Genomic DNA, 20,503 nt, shown 5'->3' with positions numbered 1-20,503 from the left:
CCAAAGACAAAACATAACTTTAGGTAAAAGAACTATTTTAACATTTTGTTGAAATACAATATTCCAAAATTTAGTTGTCAAACTCAAACTCACGTGTGTGACAACATAAATTTGTGTGCCTAGACAAAAAGAAACCCGACATTGTTTGATACATACGTTTGATAATAAGTAACTTTAAAATCCTTAAATTATTTGAAACACGGTTGGGTTAGACTGGGGGAGGAAGGGAGCAAGTCACGTGCACACCATGAGTAAATATGACAATATATAATATTCCAAAAGAGCGGTGCTTTAGCGGTAACACGGTGACTTTCTTTAGAACTGGTCGTAGGTTCGAGTCTTATTCACAATAGACTGACAGAGTTTCATGCGCGGACTAGCGTTTTATCACAACAGGTCTTCAAGCGATGGATTTCTCCTAGAATTGGTGGTTGGCTTGGTCACGTTTTAATTATTATTAATTTCATATATAAAGAAAATACGATTAATTCTCAATCCTAATTACATCCTCAACAACAAATATTCATCAAGTATATTTGTCAAATACATATAACTTCTTGATGTATTAATATTTAACAAGCGAAATGAGAATGCCAATCTAGTGCTAAAAAGGTGAATTAACAATCGGGCTAAATGCATGGCTTCAAATCTTAACTCTTACTATCCTTTTTGCGATCCGGATTTTAATCTTCAAAATAAATCTTATAGTTTATTATCACTTTTATATGTATCTCTCTATCTCATTATAATACTAATAGTAACTAATAGAATGCCATACCTACCAATAACAAGGGGCAATTTCATATATACCGTTACAAATATTAAAAATATCATATATACTCATGCAAAACTAAAAACATCATATGTGCCATCGCATAGTATTAATATATCATATATACCCAATTCATTAAAAAATAAAATAATGACCATATTACTCTAGTTTGATTAGATAAGATAAAAGGTTTATAATGTAAACCATTCGATACGATAAATCTTCGAATAGTTTGAAATTTTGAAGAAGTGACGAGAGACGATTTGGTTGTCGTTAAAGGTGAGAAAAATCGATTAAAATTAAAATAATAACATAGGGTTAAACACATTATATAATTGGAAGGGGTAAAATGGTCTATTAGTTAAAAATGTGCATATATGTAAGTTAAATTTTTTGAAAAATAACGATAAAATGGTCATTTATTAAATTAGTATTAATAAATAGGGGTATGTATGATACTTTAACTGTTTTATAAAGACCATATATGCTATTTTAGTTATTTTGCAATGGCATATATGATATTTCAATTTTTACTTGGGTATATATAATATTTATCTTATTTGTAAAGGGTATAAATGAAATTAATCCTAATATCAGAAATATTATAAATCATAAATAAATAAAGTTGTATAGGATAACTTCAATATATTTCCTCTAAAATCTCTTTAAAAAGAGAAATTATTGTAAAATAAAAAGTATAAATTTTAGAGGAACATTTAAAGATGGTTTAGTGAAAGCATAAAACTTAAAACTGAAACAACATATTAAAAATATTCATCCATAAAGTTGTGTTGGGCTGGATGGTGGCCAGATGTGACATTGCCTCTAAAGAAGGCATCATTGGGTGAGTATTTAACCATAAAGATTCAAGTCTCCAATCAAACAAGAAACAACTAAAGATATATAACTTCCAAAGGGAGAACACAAAGTGTTTTTCCTAGTACTTAAGATTTTAAGGTAAGGGTGTTTTAATCTACAGTTCCTTATTTAGTTGTATTTATAAATATGGATGATTTATGCTCAAATAAAAGTGTCATTAGAATTTTCTTGTGGTGTTAGAAAGCTATGTGTACAAAAAAAATTATAACATAAACATTTTTTTAGGTTCAGTAGTACATGTTTAAGTACATGAAGTTAAATTATAACTATATAGTGTTAAATTATAACTATATAGTTCTAAAATACGTGAATTATTTGAAGTATACATTATTTATTTTCACATATGATTATTAATGTTTGATTTATTGGTTTTTATTACTCTCAACTATCGTCTTTTGGTCACTGTTGGTCCCAACTAACGAATTGGTTACTGGTGGTCCCAACTTTTAACGTATCTGTTCCTAACGGTCCGTGACTAACAGAATCCTAATACTGTTAGTTGCAGGTCGCCAGAAAAACGTTTTTGGCCGGAAAATTCGCATTTTTTTCCCGAAAACTCAACATTTTCATCTCAAACATCTTGGTAATTTTGTTTCGGACCTTTAGGAACCTTTTTCTAGTAAAAGCTCAAATTACTGAGCTCACAGGAATCCTAGAACCATCGTTGGAATTGGTTAATGGTTCTCAAGTGGTGGTGGTTGGTTGGTGGTGGCAGTGTTTAGGTGGTGTTTCCGGCAAAAAATGTGGCTTTTTCAGCCAAAAACGTTTTTCCGACAACCTGTAACTAACGGCGTTGGAATATTGTTAGTCGCAACCGTTATGAACAAATACGTTAAAAGTTGGGACCATCAGCAGCCAATTCGTTAGTTGAGACTGACAGTGACCAAAAGACGATAGTTGGAATTAATAAAAATCAATATACCTTAATGTTTTGAAAATACACAAACAAGGCCATGTTTTATACTTTTTTGTTGTGTTTATATGTGAGTTTTTTTGTCTAGTGTCTATATGTTAAAGTTTTCTTGTTAATATTATCTTGTAGGGAAGAATATGGTTCAAAAAATATACCAAGGAGTATGGACAGGGGCGGATCTACGGTGTTAACAGGTGGTTCCTCGGAACCACCCGAGTTTTGAAATAATAGTGTAGTTATATATAGAACATAATAAAGGAACCACCTTATAAATTAGAAAGGAATCACTCTATAAACATTTGAAGCGCTTGTCTAGATGGTAACATGTTGGTTTTGTAACCCAGAGGTCGCAGGTTCGATTCCGGTTTTGAAACTTTTTTTTTTCTTTTTTTTTTAATAACTTACCCAAACATCAGTTAGGGTTTCAAACAAAACCAGCCCACGATTAGAGCCCCTCTCCAGCCTCCACAGTCCGCCCCAGTCCCTGAACCTCTTCAACTCCTGACCGCCGGCAGCCTCACTCCGTCAGGTCAGCCACTCGTCCCCGTCACTCCGACCATCGCGGAACGCCGTCAACCTCGTCTTTGTCTGCCACTCAGCAGTCCCCGTCCTTCTGCCATTGCCTACTCTTACTCGAATCCTCTTATCCTCCCACTTTGAAGGTAAGTTTACATTCATGATTCATTGTTAAATGTTAACTGTTCTTAATTGTTAAGTGTTAACTACTTAATTGTTAAGTTATTTGCTAAATTTAGTTTTAGTTTGTTAGATTGGTGGTTTTAATTTGTTAGTTTGTTAGTTTTTGTTAGTTTCTTTTATTATTTTATCGTATTTTTGTTATGTAATGAACTTTTTCCCGAACCATCGAACCGACCCGAACCTCAAACCGACCCGGAAATTTTTTACCCGACTTTATGAAATTGAAACATCTAAAGTAGTGCACCACCCGAAAAAAATTCTTGGATCCGCCACTGAGTATGGACATATGCTTATATGATGGCACTTGTTCTTCTCATGGGTGTTGTGGTTGGAGCCGCCCCAAAGAAGCCGGTACCGGTGCCTTTTGGTAAGAACTATGTACCCACTTGGGCGTTTGACCACATAAAGTACTTCAACGGCGATTCACATATTCAATTGTTACTTGACAAGTACACCGGTACTGGCTTCCAATCCAAAGGCTCCTACCTCTTTGGTCATTTCAGTATGAGAATTAAAATGGTCCCCGGAGTTCAGCTGGCACTGTCACCGCCTTTTATGTATGTATATGTTTGTGTTTATCTATCTATATATAAGTTTATGTTTTTTCTAATGAAGTTAGTTAATATGGTTGGAACATGGAAATACAGTTGGCATCCCAAAACTCCGAGCACGATGAGATTGATTTCGAGTTCTTAGGGAACAGGACAGGCCAACCGTATATTTTGCAAACGAATGTGTTCACGGGAGGCAAAGGTGATCGCGAGCAACGTATATACCTATGGTTTGATCCTACAAAAGATTTTCACTCATACTCCGTTTTGTGGAATCTCTATCAAATAGTGTAAGTATTAATAGGGGTGTACGTGGTGCGCTTTTGATTAATGAAACTATAATTACACCAGAAAGATAGATAAAAGATATTATTAGTTTATACATTACACATACCTTATGAAAACAATTCGGTTTTTGGAGTTTTTGAAACCGAAAACCACAACTTCGGTTTTTGGAGTTTTTAAAACTGTTCTGTTTCGGTTGTCGGTTTTTCGATTTTTTCGGTTTTGCCATTTAAGCTTGAAAATTTTAAGCCGAAAAAAAAGTTGGCAAAAAATAATGAATTTAGGTATAAATAATTTTGTTAATTGTAAAATAATAGACTATTATACATTTGATAAAAAATATTGGAGTACATTTTTATTAAATTCTTATAAATTACTCAATATAAAATATAAAAAAAACAAAAACTTAGGAATTCGGTCCGGTTCAGTTTTTCCGGTTTTTATTACATGCAAAACCGAAACCAAACGTCAGTGTTGTTTTACAAAAACATAAAACCAAACCGTTGGTTTTATTTTCATTTCGGTTTTTTCGGTTTGAATTTTTTGGTTTTTCCGGTTACGGACCGGTTTTTTCGGTTATCAGCCATTTAATATAAAAGATCTAAACATGTAACTTATGCATGATAATATTATTATGAAGGTTTTTTGTTGATGACATACCCATAAGAGTGTTCAAGAACAACAAGCATTTAGGAGTCAGGTTCCCATTCAACCAACCCATGAAGGTATACTCGAGTCTATGGAACGCGGACGACTGGGCCACGAGGGGTGGGTTAGAGAAGACGAACTGGTCAAAGGCGCCATTCGTGGCTGATTACAAAGATTTCCATATCGACGGATGCCAGTCTTCTGTCAATGCCAAATATTGTGCGACTCGAGGGAAACACTGGTGGGACCAGAAGAAGTAACGTGATCTTGATGACTACCAATGGCGTCGGCTTCGTTGGGTTCGTAGGAAGTTCACGATTTATAACTATTGCGCTGACCGTAAACGGTTCCCTGTTATGCCTCGAGAGTGCAAAAGCGACCGTGACGTTTAACTCTTATTGTGATTGTATTTAATAAACTTCTAAAATTTATATTTGATGTAATGAACTTTATATAAAATGTGTCGTGTGAGCGTGTAACGTGTTAGATATGACCCGACACCGGTTTTTTGTTTGTTTATCGTTCATTCAAGAATTACGAAAATTGGTTTCTTAAACGCCAACACTAAATAGGTTCCAATCATTGACTCTAAATGTAGTAACCACCTGTTTAAAAACATCGGCTATTGGGGTCCGTCCCGACTCTGCAGCAGGCATAGTTGGACCGGGTCCAACAGATCGTGCGCTTTCACTTGACGGGCTGCAACCGCAACACAAACAGACCACAAGTCAGTTATCTGTTTCATGAAACTAAAGTAACACCAAAAGAAAGATAAAAGATGTTATTAGTTTACATTATACAATATACATACCTTATGAAAACAGGCTCGTATGCGGTTATAAGTACATCTGTTTGAGCTCCTTTCAGTCGCAAATTTGCCAAATAAACCTGAAAAAATCACTCAATTAAAGAGTTTTTTGTTTTGTTTTGTTTTTTTTTTTACCATAACAAATATTAAAAAAAATATGTTCAGATGACAACCGTTATGTGGGAAGTTCATTTATGTTCGTTAATTTAATAAACAAACGAACATGAACACATGTCTTGTTCATTCATTTACGTTCGTGAGCGTTTGTTCATTTATGTCCCTTCATTTACGTTCCTTCGTTTATCAAATTTGTTTATTACTGATATTACTTTAAAAATCAATTTAATTTTCATATTTTAGAACCCTTTGTTGACTTTTAACAATGTTGGATGTAATAACAATGGCATTTTAGACTTCAATTTGTATATTCGCATTTAACTAATGTACGCTTATGTTCGGTTGTTTATTTCGTAACTTGTTCACTTAGAACATTAGTGAACGAACATAGACGAACACGAACACATTCATATTGCTAATGAATGGATATGAACAAGAAAATATGTTCTTTTGGTGTACGTGTCCGTTCATTTGTTCTGTTAAAGTAACTCGAGTTAAAGGTTATACCTTTACAAAATTTTGAGCTTCTCTTCCTTGTCGTCCCTTGGAAATAGCCTATGCGAATTTAAAAAAAAAACATGTCTCGGTTTTACTTTAAAGTTGACAAATAGTCGAACATTTTCATCAAACTATACACAAAGTCAAAATTAGTTTCTTGTTTAGTGTTTACCATTTGGGCAGTCGCGGTTGTTATGACCGAAGGCGTGTTTCTGTATCCCAATTCCCGTACCTCGAATACTGCTGACTGTTCCGTCACCTGAACAAGAAAAGTTTTTAAATAATATACATTTTATATATTTGAAAATAGACAAATTGAACAAATATCATTAATTTAGTGGTATTTTAGATATTTATATAACACTATAACAGTCAATAGTTTCATGATTCATAACAACTATGGTTTCAACTTTCAAGAGATTTCAAAGAACGTGATCTTACAATAGTGCCCTCGGCACCTTGTTCGTTAGCAAGGTCTTGTAGAAACCAAGTAGCACTTCCAACATCTGGCACGTCATGCTTCATATCTAATAGCTCGATTATCAGGCTATCGTCTCGTTCGGGGTCCACAAACACCTCCTAAAAACAAAATATTTATAAATAAATAATAACAATGAAAAGGAAAAATGGATATAAAGTTATAAACAGTTGAAATAAACGAACCTGGTGATCAGGAACTTCACGAATATTACTCACATCCTGCAAATGACAGATTGCTTAATGCTTATAAACGAACTATATACGCGGTTAACAAATAAAGATTAAAGAAATAAGTTAAAATTTATAAACCAACCTGAAACCTAAGTGGGAAAGTAGTAGAAATTGCTCCACCAAATAACTGTCTTTGTGGGAATTGTTCCATTTCAATGAAAGAATCTTGTAACAGAATGAGTAACAATATTGCAAATTAGTGACTAGATTATGGTATAGTATAGATACACATATATATTCATAAAGAATTGACTATTCAAATGTTGTACAAAAAAGATAAATTTTTAAAGACCAGGTTTTAAACTTTAAGAACCCCAAATCAATTATGGATATAAAATTTTTGGGTTTTTCAGTTCTGGGTTCAATTTCATATTTTAATAGGATAAGTATGTATTAAATATCACTCATATCAGCAAGATTATGAGTTTATATCAGTGACAATACCAGATTGTGTTGATTCTGATCAAGGTATCAAGCTACTTATTATTATTATTATTATTATTATTATTATTATTGTCGTCGTCGTCGTCGTTGTCGTTTTAGTTGTTGTTGTTGTAGTTATCTAGCAAGAAACAAATAAGTTAAAGAATAATATGAGAGTTTACCTTTGAGATTATAGCTTCAAACTAGAACAATGCAATATGTCCTGCAATAAGGGGTTTTTCTAGTTTCTTCTAGTCAACTAATAAGTTTTTTCTTTTTTTAATATGCTAAATTATTATATGCTAAACAATTTATTTGTAATAAATTAACTTCTTTACATAAAAGTGCTTATGTTCAAATTACTTTAGCATCTTGAATTTTTAGTTACAAATTCGTGTGAAAATTAGTATGAATTGGTTGACATCTAATATCAGCAAGGCTCACTCGGGTATTGGAGATAGTTTCAAACGGTGTTAAAAAAAATTACGCTGATGCCCGTTATAAAAGTATACTTCTCGACCAATAGGGGAGCAACGCTTTTACGACACACATTGATACCGTTAAACGACAACCCAAGCATCTAGCCATAGTCGAATCTTGTGCGGGTTCTACGAACGTTAACCAGACGGCGACTGACAAGAGGCCCACAGATTATGTATTATGCAAATTGTGTCGCTCTTCTCTTCGTTACCAAGAAAACAACAATACTAGTATCAATAGATAGTCAAATCATAACATGTTTTTGTAACAATTTAGCTTTAAAAGCCAGTGATTTCTCCCAAGTTGGTAACAATTAGCTTTGAAAACCTCTATAATAACATGTTTAGTAACAATTTAGTTTCAAACATCATACATTAAACAAAGGGTATTGAGAGGAAATAAAAGAAATCAACACTTATATTGAACACAACAATAGTTAATCAAATCATGAAATTAGCACACACAATTGTTAGTACACTCGATGTACACAACATTCAAGACACCATAGGCTTCGTACAGGAGCTTCGAACGATTCAGTCATATTGCAAGTTAGAGCATTCACGCGCACTTTGTAGTTTGCACATCACACTTCAGATGGCATGCGGATACCAGAGCTACTACATATAATGTTAAGACATATAATCTCAATCTGTCCTTGTCGGTAATGGATCCTCTATATTGTTACAAACAAATAATTACACAGCAATAAAAAATAGCTTTACTGTAATATTAAATAATTACGAATTCCATAAACTGTTCAATTTATTCCCAAACCCGAAAAAATAAGAGTGCTAATCTACAATTACAATAATCCTAGCGTGAAGTATTTGGGATACTCCGTTTACAGCCACTATCTATACCTTTTCAACTTATGCGGAGAATTTAAGGCGACTACATCTACAACAAAATGGATCCTAAACTAACCGAAGGGTCTTCATTCGACACCTGACTATATTTGCAGAAGTCCCTTCACTTTTAAGGCGGGGAATGCAACAAAAGCTTCAAAAATTTATGTTGAACAAAACCAGCTTATTACTCAACTGCATGATAATAATAAAAAAGTTTACTTCAGTTATAAACCCATAGTCATTTACCCAAAATATATATCAGACAAAAGTCTATTATATGTATATGCGGTCAAATCATTTTATTCAAAAATTAGGTTCTTAATGAAATAATATACTTCTGTTACTCTGTAATCATTTTTCACACGAAAACTATTTATACCAGAAAACAAAATGAAGAACAAACCTTGGAGCATCGCACGGTACGGGGAGACGAACCCCTATATATTTGTGGGCCCGTCAGTCAAGGATTCCTATGATGAAATAGCTTTGTGATTGCTCTGCGTTCGCAATCCTGCATATGACAAAATGGAAAAATTACAATCGTTATGATGATGATGATAATAATAATAATAATAGTATTAGTAGAAAGCATGTTGTTTAATTTATGATATTCACCAAAAAACATATATAAAAACTGTAAAGAAATGGTTTGTAGGAAAGTAATGTTTATTACTTGAAGGTGTGTTTAATACATAAGCCACTACATCTATATATACACAACTAAACCCTAGCTAACAGCCCATAAAAGGCCCATGGGCTCTATCTAACCAAATGGGCTAAAACCCTAACTAAATACAATTAACACTCCTCCTCAAGTTGGAGCATAGATGTTAATCATGTCCAACTTGTTACAAATAAAATCTATCTGAGCTTTCCGGAGCGGTTTAGTTAGAATGTCTGCTAGCTGGAAATTTGTCTTCACATGAACTGGTTGAATGGAAGGAGGATCAATTTGTGTGCCTACTACCCGATCTCTGATAAGGTGGTAGTCGACCTCAATGTGTTTTGTCCTCTCATGAAATACTTGATTCTTGGCTATGTGAATAGCTGACTGATTATCACAGTATAGCCTCATCAAGTCATTAGAAACAACCCCGAGCTCTCTGAGAAGACGACGAACCCATGTCATCTCTGATGTTATATCTGCCATGGCTCTATATTCTGATTCGGCACTCGACCGGGAGACCATGTGTTGCTTCTTACTCTTCCATGATACAAGGTTTCCTCCAACAAACACACAATATCCGGTGGTAGATCGTCGAGAAATTGGACAACCTACCCAATCTGCATCTGAGAACCCTGATATCCGACCATCTCCTTCTTCCGTGAAGGCACCTACACGACAATGACCCTGATCAGAGTATAATATGCCCAAGCCAGGTGAGATCTTAAGATATCTTAAGACACGAAGGGCAGCATCCCAGTGACCGGTGTATGGTGTAGCCATAAATTGGCTCAGAACACTGACAGTAAAGGAGATATCCGGTCGTGTGACGGTTAAATAATTAAGTTTACCAACCAGCCATCTGTATCGCTCAGGATCTTTCATTGGATCTCCTTCCTTTGGGAGGAGTTTCTTTGTAGGAAGCATTGGGGTATCAACAGGTTTACAACCCAGTAAGCCACATTCAGTTAACATATCAAGAACATACTTTCGTTGGGAGAGAAGTATTCCTTGTGGAGAGCGGGATACTTCTATGCCAAGGAAATACCTCAGTCGACCTAAGTCGCTTACCTGAAACTGAGTGAAACTGAGACTGAAGAAACTGCTTGAGTTCGGAAATCCCGACCCCGTCATCACCTGTGATTATAATGTCATCCACATAAACAACTATGATAATCCTCTTCCCTTTCTGGTGTCTAAAGAAGACAGAGTGATCGTAGGCACTCCGCGTCATCCCAAACTGTCCCATAACACTAGAGAATCGACCAAACCATGCTCTGGGAGACTGTTTAAGACCATATAAAGAACGACGTAGTCTACAAACTTTCGAGGCCTCCTCCTCAACGACGAACCTTGGGGGCTGCTCCATATATACCTCCTCCTCAAGAACACCATTAAGAAAGGCGTTCTTGACATCAAGCTGGTGGAGCGGCCAATGATTAATGGCAGCAAGAGCGATGCAAATACGGACAGATGGTATTTTAGCAACCGGAGAGAAAGTTTCATCGTAATCAATGCCATATGCCTGAGAATACCCTTTTGCAACCAACCGAGCCTTTAAGCGGTGTAGGGAGCCATCCGGGTGTAGTTTAACCGTAAACACCCAACGACAACCAACAATACGCTTCCCTTCAGGAAGTGTTTCAAGATCCCATGTATGATTGGACCGTAGAGCTCCAATTTCATCTTCCATAGTCTGTCTCCATCCTGGGTGAGCGAGAGCGCTCGTCACATTTTTGGGAATCGGGTAGGATACAAGGGTAGTGGTGTACGCATGAGATTCAAGAGATAGATGAGTGTAGGCAACGTAGTCCTGAATCGGGTAAGGAGTACATGTCCGGGGCTCCTTGCGAAAGGAAATAGGTATATCGGGAAGTGGGGCACCAGGAGGATCATAAACGGGTGTATCAGAGGTTGGTGGATCGGGTAAGGATGTAGTAGTGAGAGGTGTGGATTGCTCGGATGTAGGTGGAGGATCGGAGGGTAGTTCGGGGTTGTGGCCAGGGTGTGGTGATTCTTCATTTACTGATGTTTGACCCCTACCTCGCCTAGCATATGTGAAAAGCAGTGGCGGAGATTCTGTCGGTGGGTCAGAATCAGTAGAGAGTGGATCGGTAGAAGGAACTGACACAGGAATGGTGGGGATGAAGGAAGATGTGGGTATATCGAGGTCAGCAAATGGATCAGAAACAGGATTGGAACATTCAGAAAAGTAAGGACAGGGCTCATTAAAAGTGACATCGGCACTAGTAAAGTATCGGTGAAGAGATGGGCTATAGCATCGATACCCTTTTTGAACCCGTGAGTAACCAACAAAGATACAACGAAGTGCTCGGGGATCAAGTTTGATTGTTTTCGGACGATGGTCATGAACATAGGCAACGCAACCAAAGACTTTAGGTGCGAGAGGAAAAGGAGTACCGGTTGGACATAGTACAGAAAACGGTGTTTTACCATGAAGAACGGGTGTGGGCATACGGTTAATTAGATATGCAGCTGTGAGAACGGCATCTCCCCAAAAACGATGAGGGACACGTGATTGGATCATGAGTGTGCGAGCAACATCCAATAGGTGACGATTTTTGCGTTCAGACACACCATTTTGTTGAGATGTGTATGCACATGAAGATTCATGAATAATGCCGTTATTTTTTAAGTACGAAGAAAAGTCGGTGGAAAAATATTCCTTAGCATTATCGGATCGGAAGGTTTTAATGGTGGTGTTAAATTGGTTTTGAACATAAGCATTAAATTCTTTAAATATGGAAAAAATTTCACTACGAGATTTCATCAAATAAATCCAAGTAGTGCGAGAATAGTCATCAATAAAGCTAACAAAATATTCAAAACCCAAAGTAGATTTGGTAGGGCAAGGCCCCCATACATCAGAATGCAAAAGTTCAAAACAAAAACTGACTCGATTAGACACTCTAGGGGGATAGGGACGCCTAGTATGTTTACCAAGTTGACACGACTCACAATGAAAATTAAAAGACGAAAGTGGTAAATCTGGACGCATTTGCCTCATAACCGCTGTAGAGGGATGACCTAACCGACAGTGGTCCTCCTTGACTGAAGTAGTTGCTGTAGAGCATGAAGGACCTGACGGGAAGATTAAGCGGTAGAGGCCTCCAGATTCAAAACCTGTGCCAATCAGACGGTTCATCCCTAGTTCCTGAAAGATACAGTGAGTAGGATAAAATTTAGCAGAGCAATTGTGTTGTTTAGTAAGTTGGCTTACCGAACAAAGGTTATCGGGAAATTTAGGAACATATAGAATAGACGAGAGGTTTAAGTTGGATGAGGTGTTAATGGATCCAACACCTAGTACAGGACAGGAAGACCCATCAGCCAGTCGAACAGGTTGGTGGGAGACTTTATTGAGGTTGGACAGAATACCCGAATTCCCAGTCATGTGATGAGTGGCACCCGAATCAATAATCCAAGATGAAGAAGGACTAGGAAGCGTACCTGAATCGGCCGTATTGGCACATGGAGCAGGAACAGGAGCAGGAGTCTGAGATGCTAGAAGTTGCTGGAGACGACAACAGTCTTCTTCGCTAACTGTGTAAGTGGGAGTGGTGGTTGGACCTGAAGTCTCACCAGCTGCAGCCAAACGAGCTTTGGGACGAGAAGGTGGCTGACTTCCAGGAGGGCGGTTCGGGCAGTCCCATTTCGTATGACCAGGTTCCTTGCAATAGTGACAAACAAGATCACCGCCCCGTCCAATACCCTTTTTGTGGGTCATATGAGAACCTCGACCAGTACCCCGACCAGTAGATGTATACATAACCGATGTATCAGTAGGAGGTAGAGTTGCACCAGGACCATACATTTCCCGTAACAGATGAAAAGTTGATGCAACTGAAGATGTGGCAGCGGAGTTGCTCAACAGTAGGGGTCGGGCACTTGAATACTTAGGCGAGATCCCGGCAATGAAGGTCATGACATCCATCTTGGCGTTTCGCTCCTCCTGAATCTTCAAATCGGTAGTAGGTGGAAACATAGTGCGAAGTTCATCTCGGAGTTTGCAAAATCGTGTGAAATAGTCGGTAAATGTAGAATCACCTTGCTCGGCCCGACCATAGGCTTGAACCACCGAATAAGCATGAGAGAGAGACTCCTTAGCCGAAAAGGATGAAGAGAGGTGATCCCACATTTCCTTTACGGTGGAAAAGTTTTGAGCAATAGTGAGGATTTGCGTATCCATAGCATTCCATAGAGCCATTAAGATTCCGCTATCATCAATTTTCCATTCTTTGGTAATTGGGTCCGGGGGTGGTTTAGTGAGATGATCGTCTTTGTCCATACTTTCAAGACCCTTTTGGACAAAGAGACTCCACGAACCCCAATTTTTTTAGTCAAGTTTGATCGGAATGCGAAGAACAGCTGAGTAATTAATAATACCTGGAGCAATCTGATTTTCTGAAGCCTTTTTATCAGCCATTGGTTCTGAAAGTTTCTGATCCGAACGAATACAATACACGAACTGAGACAGAAAAATAAAAGTCCTCGAATTGAAAAACTAACAACACAGGGTGGTGCGGAAGTAAAAGATAAGTGACCTGGAAAAAATCCGGTGGCCGGAAATGGTGTCACGCGCTGTCACGCGGCGGCGCGTGAGTGGCAGCGGCGGTGTGTAGGCGGCGCGTGGGGGCGCGTGCGGTGGTGGATCGACGGCGGCTTTTCAGGGTTTGTTATTCGGAGGGTGGTGGTGACAGTGGGAGCGGCGGTGACAGCTGAAAGTCTCGAAAAAGAATTACGAGAACTGGACAGAAGGTACAGGTTCGGTTTCAGATCTAGGGCCGGCTGGTTCGGTTCAGGTTAAGTGGCGGCTAGGGTTTGGATCGAGAGCCGTAGCTCTGATACCATGTAAAGAAATGGTTTGTAGGAAAGTAATGTTTATTACTTGAAGGTGTGTTTAATACATAAGCCACTACATCTATATATACACAACTAAACCCTAGCTAACAGCCCATAAAAGGCCCATGGGCTCTATCTAACCAAATGGGCTAAAACCCTAACTAAATACAATTATTTTAAACCTTGTAGAGACGAATTACCTTAAACATATGTAGCACAAACGGTTTATCTGGGTTCGTCTTTTTCAACTTCAAGAAAGTATATCCAAAACTCAACTGATCACGTGAAGTAAACCGATCGACTTCATTAAACCAAAGACACGAAAATAAGTTTGACATTGGTGTATGAGCTCTAATAATAACAGAACCTTCAGGAACATCTGCAATCACAAACCAAAAAAAAAAAAGAATTAGTATATTAAATTCAACTATTAACAAGAGTCTCCAACATATGAAACAAAATAAAATACCAGTGATACGCACAACTTGGAAGTGGTTTATACGGGTCATAAGGGTCAAACTTATGCAGACCATCAGACTGATAAAACAAAAACTGTTGGTCGATCGCTGTGTGATTGTATTTATTTAAACGTTTATTTTGTTGTACTTCATCCCACACCCAATGACGCGTGTAGTGGTTGGAAATTGCATACTCTGCTTTATTCCGCCACAGAAAATATTCAATTAGCTGCATTGGGTCTGTATGCAGCCTCAACTTGCTATCGAGCCAAATTGAATACCTGAAAACAATTATTACTAGATATTATAAATCATCTACAGTTTATCAAGGAGGTGTCTGGATGTGCGTTACTAAATTGGTTATTTGATGATAAAAATTTTCCAAACAGCAATTTGTCTCTCACTATTACAACTTCAAACACCATAATAACATCCAAATATCACCTCTTGCATCATATTTTACAAAGAATTTTTGACAAATAGCTCATAAAAAATATGTTGTATTTCATAAAAAAAATTATCATGTTTTAAAAATGGATGCTTCATGAGCTTATAAACAAAACACACACCAACGGAACATGTTGGTGTTCGCTTGCTTAACTTTAACCGAACAAATGATCAGCCACGAACCATTAATAGAACGAGGTTTTCTTGTTGGTGTTCGTTTGTTAAGAATTTAATGTGTTCATGTTCATTCCTTTTCGTTCATTAACCATGTAAATGAGCAATTCACGCACGAACATAACCAAACATAAATAAACAAAAACAAACATATACTAACGAACATAAACGTACGTAACTGAACAAACACAAAGAAATGTTCACGAATATAAATAAACGAACACAACAAAAAAGTCTTATTCATGTCCCTTAGTTTGTTAAATAAAAAAACATAAGCAGACTTTATGCCAAACGGCTCATGAACAGTAAACTGAACGTTTGGTTCATTTATAGACCTAAATTGCTTCATAAAAACTTTTAAAAAATGCTGCTTTGGTAAGTTTATCTATTATTGCACCGAATAATCAGAATTTGCCACACTATATATGTGACTATAAGCACAACGTTTAATTATACTAGATTATCTGAGTCTGACTATTCAATATACCATAATCAGTTTCAAGACAAACACCCCATAAGATAAGATCATAGTTTGAGGATCACCTGGCTGACGGGAAGAGACGATGTGACAAAAATTTTGGCACTTTTCCGGTTTTCCTCATGTCATCATATGGTAGATTGCTTACAACAACCATCCTCCATAATCCAATAAACCCTTTTTCATCAGGAACACTTCCTTCATTTGATAGTTTTACAAGTGTTTCTTTGTCAACAAACATAACAAAACAAACGTTTTCCTTTGAGTATCGGCTGATCTGCAACATCACATTATAATCACAACCCATATTTCAATTACTAGCTCATTAAGTGGCAAAATATTATAAAATAATAACTATGAATACCATTTTGCTAGTTGGCCTTCGCAAAAAGTCCGAGCTTCCAAAAATACAGGATGATACAACAACAGTACAAGTATTCATGTACAATTTATCCTCTTTGTCCAAATCAAACCCAGTGCTTATAAGCCCTTCTGCAAAACCGCAGTGAATTGTTTGATTGACTGCATGGAAAGATTGTTCTCTTTCTTCAAGGGTTTGATGACCTCCAAATCTAGGAGTAATTTGATTTGCATGTGATTGTATGTTCTCCCTCATAACGTATTGTAATGAAAATTTTACAAAGTTCCAAAAGGTTTTGGGCTCAACAAGTGGTTCAACCGAGTCCTTTAAGTCAACTTTACAAGGGTTAAATCCTAAAACATGAAATACAAAGGAATACGTTAACAAACTAATGATTGTGTCAAATGAAAGATGAAGCAGATATCCCAAACTTCAGGAGATAGGTTATATTGTTATCTGTTAAAGTGTTAATATATACTTTATATGGTGAATTATTATAGCAGCTATGATGTATTTTAAGCAAAAAAGGGATTATTAGAGGGAAATATGGAATTGAGATAGATTACAATGTTAATTCAAAAAGAGTAGAGTATATAGTATAAAGAACTCTTACGTGCCCTGTGAGGCTTCTTTTTTGGTTGTTCTGTGGTATTAGATTCTACAGATATATCTTTTACATATGTTGATGATGAAAAGCTTTGATGCTCTTCTACACCTGCAAAGAAAATATAATGATATAATAAAAGTGTGTGAAATCTACAGACAATATGGCATTATGTCTCGTGTGAATCTCAAATCAATATAGCATAAGAATGATATACACATCCATATAGTTTGGGAATACCAAGATTGCAGAGTCCTAGATATCATAGAAAAATAGTTACAAAACAATGTATTTGGGATTTTGGTCATGTGATTCTAAAACTGACTTTCTACTAAAGAGCCTTCGAGTATCACCTCAGATATCAAAAGTATCCACTTATTTAGCTTGAAAAGTTGAAATCATTGGCGTAAAATCAGGATAGGATTTACATAACCTTCTCTACCTATTATCAACCAGACAAGTGTAAAATTATACAATATCCTCATATTTATCACTCACAGTCTTAGGTTTTAAAATACACGCATCAGGAACGCATCATATGATGTGGTCTGATGAGATCACATCGCCCGATGCAGTTCCATTATGTGTGCATCATATGATAGTTTGATGTGATCTTATGTGTGATGTGGCACCTTATGCAATTGACCAGTAATTGAACATATTAAACAATTTATTAAACAAATCTGATCAGAGATGATGAGAATAACTTGTTTTCAGTGTTTAAAAGTTAACAAGTTCAAAACGCATCGGGCATTGACTTTTGGGGACAAAACACATCGGGTTGTAACATACTTTTTAGAACAACCTCACAGTAAGGCATTTCCTCAATCTTTCTAGATTGTAGAAACTGGATCACTTGATTGAAGGTCTATAAAACACTTCTAGGTCAAAAACACAACACATTCAAATACCAGTTCTCATCTGTTTTATGCAATTAACCATGCAAATTCATGCTAACTTAGTTACAACTTGTAGCAACTATGATATTAAATTACCATGGAAGAACATCTTAAATCCGAAGGTAGCGATACAAATGGAGAAGAGAGCAGCAAAAGAGAATATCCAAAACAATAATTTCCTGCGTCCAGACCTCCTGCTACGCCGAACAGCCGGTAATCCATGATCAGCAGCTTTAACCAGATCTGAACCACCATAAACTCCCCTCCTCTCCGGCAACATTTCAGTTTTTCCTAAACCTAACTTGCTGCAAATTCATCTGTATAAAATCAACATCATTCTTCAAATTCATAAGATCCAGAATAATATTATGCATCATATCAGATTATCATACTAACTTCAATTCAAAATAAACAGGTAACATTACAGTCTTTCCTAAAACTAATTTGCTGCAAATTCATCTGTATAAAATCAACATCATTCTTCAAATTCAAAAGAACGATAACATCTAGAATAATATTGCGTGTCGTCTCAGATTATTATACAAACTTGAATTCATAGCAACAGACACATTTCAGTTTTTCCTAAATTTTATTTGTTGCAAATTCATATGCATATCAACCTCATTCTTCAAATTCATAAGATCTAGGATTATATCATGCATCCTATCAGATTATTATACTAACTTCACTTCAAAATAAACATATACGTCCAAATAAAACCTAATATGCTTTAAATTCATCTGTATAAAATCAACATCATTCATCAAATTCATAAGATATAGAATAATATTATGCATCGCATCAGAATATACTACTAATTTCACTTCAGAATAAACAAATTCGGCCAAATAAAACCTAATCTGCTGCAAATTCATAAGATCTAGCAGGATATTATGCATCGTATCGGATTATTACACTTATTTCACTTCAAAATAAACAGATACGTTTAAAATAAAACTTAATTTGCTGCAAATTCCTCCGTATAAACTATGAAATCAACATAATTCTTCAAATTCATAAGATCTAGAATAATATCATACATCTGATCAAATTATCATACTAACTTCACTTCAAAAATAAGCATATACGTGCAAATAAAACCTAATTTGCTGCAAATAAAACCTAATTTGCTGCAAATAAATCTGCATATCTTCAAATTCATAAGATCTAGAGAATATTATGCAACGTACCAGATTGTTATACTAACATCACTTCAAAAATAAGCATACGTGCAAATAAAACCTAATTTGCTGCATATAAATCTGTATATCTTCAAATTTATAAGATCTAGAGAATATTATGCAACGTACCAGATTATTATACTAACTTCACTACAAAAATAAGCATATACGTCCAAATAAAACCTAATTTGCTGCAAATTCATCTGTATATCTTCAAATTCATAGAATCTAGAGAATATTATGCAACGTACCGGATTATTATACGAACTTCACTTCAAAAATAAGCATATACGTGCAAACAAAACCTAATTTTCTGCAAATTCATCTGTATATATTCAAATTCGTAAGATCTAGGAGATTATTATGTATCGTAGCAAATTATTACACTCATTCAGTTAAATATAAACAGATACTTATAAAATAGAACCTAATTTACCTGTTTCATGGAGATGATGGTTTACGGATCGTCGTTATGAATGCGGATCTTATTCGGATCTGTAATTACAGGTTTGAATTTGCGTGTGAAATTGTGAATTTAGTGGAATAATAATAATAATAATAATAATAATAATAATAATATTTGAGGAGCATTGTCGGTTAGGGATGGCAACGGGGCGGTTTCGGGGCGGGGAATGCCAATCCCATACCCGCCCCGGTTTATAAAACCCATTACCAAAACCGTCTAAAAACCCGCGGGGACTAAACGGGGAATCCCCATCGGGGATTCGGGGAAAACCGCGGGTATTCGGGGAACCCGTCTAGCATAAATGGTTTTTAAACGGGCTAAATTCCCCGTGGGGATCCCCATTTAACCGTCGGGTTCACCGTTTAAAACCCGATTGTAAGAAAATGATACAAAATTACAATACAATATTAATACACAAAAAGTTCAATATCCAAACACATTACACATACAAAAGACATTATTAATACATAAAAATGTTTATTTCTCCCATCACAACGGAAATTAACTTCATGATTGATCCTTCTTACACGTCCATACCGCACCCATTCAACCATTCAAACACTTGTCACGCCGGATTGCTATGATAATCAAACATTAACATATTAATTGGAAACTATATAAGAATCAATGTTAAACCATATTAAAATGTAAACGATAAACCATATATATATGTATTACCTCAATACCATCGTCACAATCATATTCAATAGTTTGGCAATATGCCTCGGAGGTTGTTCTAGGGTTAGGGTAAATGGCCAAATGGGAAAGTAGGAAACTGGTTTTAAACGGGTATACGGGAAAATGGGTTAGGCAGCCTTATTGGGAAAATAAATAATAAATAATATATTATATATAAATATAAAAATTATATTTAATTAAACGGGTTTTAAACGGGTATACGGGGCGGGTATACGGGGCGGGTACAGGCTATACCATACCCGCCCCGAACCCGATTAACTTAAACGGGGAAAACCCGAACCCGGACCCGTCCCCGATTAAGTGTCCCCGAACCCGCCCCGTTCGGGGCGGGTTTCGGTTTTCCCCATCGGGTTTGGGTTTTTTTGCCATCCCTATTGTCGGTGAAGAAAAAAGACGAAAGTAGAAAGCGTCTTTTCTTGGTTTGTTCACCTTTTATGCAAGATTTTATTATAAACTCATGTGGATTTAACTTAACTGTCAGTAAAATGACCTGATGTGAATGTGAATTTAACTTAACATGTTTTATTTTACTTTTTTACGGTTTTGTAATAACGAAACTAGCAATAGAGTTGAAAAT

The 20,503-nt window shown here is 36.2% G+C and overlaps 2 protein-coding genes and 1 pseudogene across 3 annotated transcripts; 1 reads left to right on the top strand and 2 right to left on the bottom strand.

The window, feature by feature from the left end:
- Positions 1-3,557: 3,557 nt before the first annotated feature.
- LOC143554376 (xyloglucan endotransglucosylase protein 2-like) lies at positions 3,558-5,139 on the top strand (annotated as a pseudogene).
- On the bottom strand, positions 4,694-6,761 carry LOC143554377 (uncharacterized). The gene is made up of 5 exons (XM_077044143.1): positions 6,612-6,761; positions 6,343-6,429; positions 6,180-6,227; positions 5,559-5,635; positions 4,694-5,446 (listed from the first exon to the last, which is right to left on the bottom strand). The coding sequence occupies exons 1-5, from the start codon at positions 6,693-6,695 to the stop codon at positions 5,299-5,301; spliced, it is 444 nt and encodes a 147-aa protein (XP_076900258.1). The 5' UTR covers positions 6,696-6,761; the 3' UTR covers positions 4,694-5,298.
- Positions 6,762-8,130: 1,369 nt separating this feature from the next.
- On the bottom strand, positions 8,131-19,293 carry LOC143554400 (putative hexosyltransferase MUCI70). Of its 2 annotated transcripts, XM_077044167.1 has the most exons (9): positions 19,198-19,293; positions 17,677-17,897; positions 16,691-16,792; positions 16,081-16,430; positions 15,782-15,993; positions 14,642-14,898; positions 14,360-14,538; positions 9,036-9,143; positions 8,131-8,824 (listed from the first exon to the last, which is right to left on the bottom strand). In XM_077044167.1, the coding sequence occupies exons 2-8, from the start codon at positions 17,858-17,860 to the stop codon at positions 9,093-9,095; spliced, it is 1,335 nt and encodes a 444-aa protein (XP_076900282.1). In that variant the 5' UTR covers positions 17,861-17,897; positions 19,198-19,293; the 3' UTR covers positions 8,131-8,824; positions 9,036-9,092. The 2 variants fall into 2 exon arrangements, with proteins under 2 accessions (XP_076900282.1, XP_076900283.1); XM_077044168.1 differs by lacking the exons at positions 8,131-8,824; positions 9,036-9,143; positions 19,198-19,293 and having other exon boundaries at positions 14,629-14,898; positions 17,677-17,986.
- Positions 19,294-20,503: the final 1,210 nt, after the last annotated feature.

Source organism: Bidens hawaiensis, unplaced genomic scaffold (genome assembly GCF_021521415.1).
Source record: "Bidens hawaiensis isolate Kalapana, Puna unplaced genomic scaffold, B.hawaiensis_p1.1 tig00017670_1, whole genome shotgun sequence".
In the NCBI taxonomy this organism is placed as follows: domain Eukaryota; kingdom Viridiplantae; phylum Streptophyta; class Magnoliopsida; order Asterales; family Asteraceae; genus Bidens; species Bidens hawaiensis.
The sequence above is the reverse complement of the archived record's forward strand: the minus strand, read 5'-3'. Positions and strand labels throughout refer to the sequence as shown.